Source organism: Glycine max, chromosome 20 (assembly GCF_000004515.6).
Source record: "Glycine max cultivar Williams 82 chromosome 20, Glycine_max_v4.0, whole genome shotgun sequence".
NCBI lineage: Eukaryota > Viridiplantae > Streptophyta > Magnoliopsida > Fabales > Fabaceae > Glycine > Glycine max.
In genome coordinates this window covers 1,480,062-1,483,320 of record NC_038256.2, presented here as the reverse complement: position 1 = coordinate 1,483,320, position 3,259 = coordinate 1,480,062, and the positions used below count along the sequence as shown (strand labels likewise).

Genomic DNA, 3,259 nt, shown 5'->3' with positions numbered 1-3,259 from the left:
TAGTTAATATATTATCTAAATGACATAACTTAATTGTTTCTCCAACAATATTTATTAGTAAATTATTGTTTTTATGTCATCAATAAACAACAAAAAAACATTGAATATTAATAAAACCATATTTATTTCTATAAACTATGTTTTTTAAATGGAAAACTCTAAAAACTAAGTGAATAAATAATAAACTAATAAGAAAGACCAATAAAAAAAATTTAATAAAAAGATATATTTTTAAAAAATATACTTATTTAAAATTGAAGTTGCATAAATTAATAAGAGATTTTTTTTAAAATTATTCTTATTTGAAGTTAAATATTCATTCATGTATAATATAGTAAGGAATAATGCCATCGTCAAACTAATATCTTGTTTTATTTTTCTCATATCATATCTTGTTCTTCATTCTACCCATCATGTAAGCCTTTAGACGAGCCAGAATTTTTTGGGTCTGAAATAAGGTATGATTGAATAAAAATTAAAGATTAATCTTTGAGATACTTGATGTATCACCTTTTTTTAATGAATGTTTTTTTATAATTACTGTTAAGGAGAACATGTTTAAATTAGTGTAAATTAAGAAATAAAATAAAATTAAATAGAATTCTCATTTCAAAAAATAAGATGTTTCCCATCGACAATGTACGAAGTGTCTATGCTTGTCATAGTTTAACGGAACAGACTTGAATATTTGCAACGGTCATTAACCGCCACTGGCGCCTCTTAGTCCCCTATATAATTCCCATGCACATTGCCTTTCACAGCTTTTATCGTTGTATTGTATCCAACCACCAAAGAATCTCGTGTCTGAAACATTCCCCGTAGCGGCGGCGCTGTCTCTTTTGCAGCCGCTACTACGTTTCCTTTTTCCCCGCCCAAAGCAACAAGTTTAGTTATTTGTGTCTCCAATATGATCCATCGTGATTAAACACATACATCCATGGATAATAACAACAACAACTACTCCGGGTTTGTTCCCAATAATGATACTGATGATGACTGTACATTTCTCCAAACCTTGTTGGAATTGGACCCCCAACATTTCTATTTACCCACTGAAGAATTTGTTTCACTGTCCCTACAACAGCAACAACAAAATGATCCTTTTGGCGTTGAAAAGGGTAATAATGTTCCCTTCCTGCAGGGAAATAATAATAACGATTTTCCCATTGGAGAAGGAGTAGTTCCTGATGTTGTTGATGTGGAGGAAGAGGGTCCACCGAGGAGGACGGGTAAGGAACCGATCCCCGAAGGCCAAGGTGATCGATTCTTCATACATGGCCATGACATTTTTTTCTTTGGAGAAGGAGGAGTTGGTAATAACGTTGAACCCCCGCAACAGAATCAAACTCAGCCACCAAATAACCAAGATGTGAGGTCACTTTGTTCTTGGCCCCCACCACCAGAGCCATTCTCTTGCAGTTGCTGTGAAGTTCTTAGACAAATAAATTACACCAATGGTGATAGATAAATATTTTTTCTATGTCAAGTTTTGAATAACCATATAGATAAATAAATGTCCACAACTCTATATATTATTCCGGGTTTAGTTAATTTTTCCACCGTAATTTCTGTTTCCCGTTTTAAATTTAAAATATATCGCAGGTGTTAGGTTTGACAAGCTTGAGATTCATGGAGCAGTCGGGGTGATTAACCACGCAATATGCCTCGTTGAGGATAAGACATCGAATCGTCCTCCAAGGGACACTTATCAAATAATCGAGTACGTTTTCTAACTTCTAAGTCTTGCATTGCTACTACTATTTGCATGCATGCAAACAAAGTTTCGTTGTTATTTTATGTTTTAGTATCTACTTGTCAATCTTTTAATTACTTTTTTGTCTGCAATTATTATCAGTTTCTGCAATAAAAACACAGAAGAAATAAGGAATTTCCTAAATGTTTACTGTAAAGAGAGGACTGAAGCAGGGTTCATTCCCATAGAAGATCCGTCGATGTCTGCCTTTTATGATGCCCTCTGCACTGGAATGGATTGGACTGAAGTTTCCAATGACGTAGACGATGATTTGGGTCCACGTTGGTCTTCATCTCTTTCATTAATGTCACATTTTCTTTCTGCAACCATTGACAATTTCATTCTACAATCATTATGTTGAGTTTTGAATCGTTATGTTTGTAGCAAATGGCACGGAGCAAGAGTCGGAGTCTGAACCTGAGGCTGAGAATGGAAGAAGGGCTTCAACTTCTAGGCCTAGACGACGTGATATGGCAGTTCAGGTAATATTTTATTGTTTTCTTAAGAAGTGTTGTGTTTGCATTAGTAGTGTAACTGTTTTGATCTTTTCATTTTAGTGGGGAGAATTTGAGTTTTGACCGAGTAGTTGTGTTTTACATTGCACAGAGGCAGAGAGTACCAAGGATGACATTGAGTGATTTGAGCGGTGTCTTCCATTTGACTATTAGTGCTGCAGCGGTCAAACTGGACGTAGGTGACTCTACCGTGAAGAGTATCTGCCGCAGAGGAAAATTGAAAAGATGGCCCCAAAGAAAGGTTCAATGCTTCCTGCAACAATCTCCTTTAATTTCGTTTTGCTAGCTATTTGATATTTGATTTTGCTGTGAGTAAATCATCTTTATCATTAATCATATATGCATGCATGTGTCTTTGTGACCATGTGCTCAGGTGCAAAGCCTTGCCAAGAAGGTCAGAGTACTCGAAAGAGCATTGAATTCGCCAGATCCAGGGGTGAAGCGAAGAACTCTAGATGAAATTCGAAGACTTCAGCAAGAAATAATTGAGAATTGTGGTGGAATTACCCCAACCGGAATACCGATGCTCCAATTCGATGAAGAATGATGGAGAGAGGAGACTATAATATAAACTATGTTATTCGAATTAAGTTTTCCTTTATTTCGTACGAACGTCTACATTGTTGCTTTGTGGCGGGTTATTAGATTTCTTTTGATCATTTTGTTGTTTAGTGTTGGTTAATAATTGTATTTTTTTTATTCCTGAGTGAAGTTTATTTGACGTCATTATGATGAGTTACAAAGGTTGGTTTAATTTTATTTATTTTTTAATAAAACTTCTTGGTACCAAGACTTTTATTCGCTTGTACCTAAATTTGCATGTTGTTGCAGGCTTTGCAGCTGCCATCTTATTATTTACACTTGGTTTGCATTTCAAATAATTTCTTACCTATTAAAAAAGGAAAAAAGACAATTTAATTTCTAAATATAAAATTTGTGCAATGAGTTAAACGTTTTTCTAAATTTGAAGTTAAACTAGAAAGTTGACAAA

At 34.6% G+C, this 3,259-nt stretch overlaps 1 protein-coding gene across 1 annotated transcript; it reads left to right on the top strand.

Moving 5' to 3' along the window:
* Nucleotides 1-937: 937 nt before the first annotated feature.
* On the top strand, nt 938-2,815 carry LOC102660219 (uncharacterized). Its single transcript, XM_006606565.3, has 6 exons — nt 938-1,457; nt 1,603-1,720; nt 1,856-2,034; nt 2,138-2,235; nt 2,360-2,509; nt 2,642-2,815. Exons 1-6 carry the CDS (start codon nt 938-940, stop codon nt 2,813-2,815), a joined length of 1,239 nt encoding a protein of 412 aa, XP_006606628.1.
* Nucleotides 2,816-3,259: the final 444 nt, after the last annotated feature.

Bases quoted from the DNA above. Each gene is read 5' to 3' on its own strand.
- LOC102660219 (XM_006606565.3), top strand. From the start codon at position 938: ATGGATAATAACAACAACAACTACTCCGGGTTTGTTCCCAATAATGAT. The intron at 2,236-2,359 runs GTAATATTTTAT...TACATTGCACAG, and splicing joins GACGTGATATGGCAGTTCAG to AGGCAGAGAGTACCAAGGAT. The intron at 2,510-2,641 runs GTTCAATGCTTC...CCATGTGCTCAG, and splicing joins AAAGATGGCCCCAAAGAAAG to GTGCAAAGCCTTGCCAAGAA.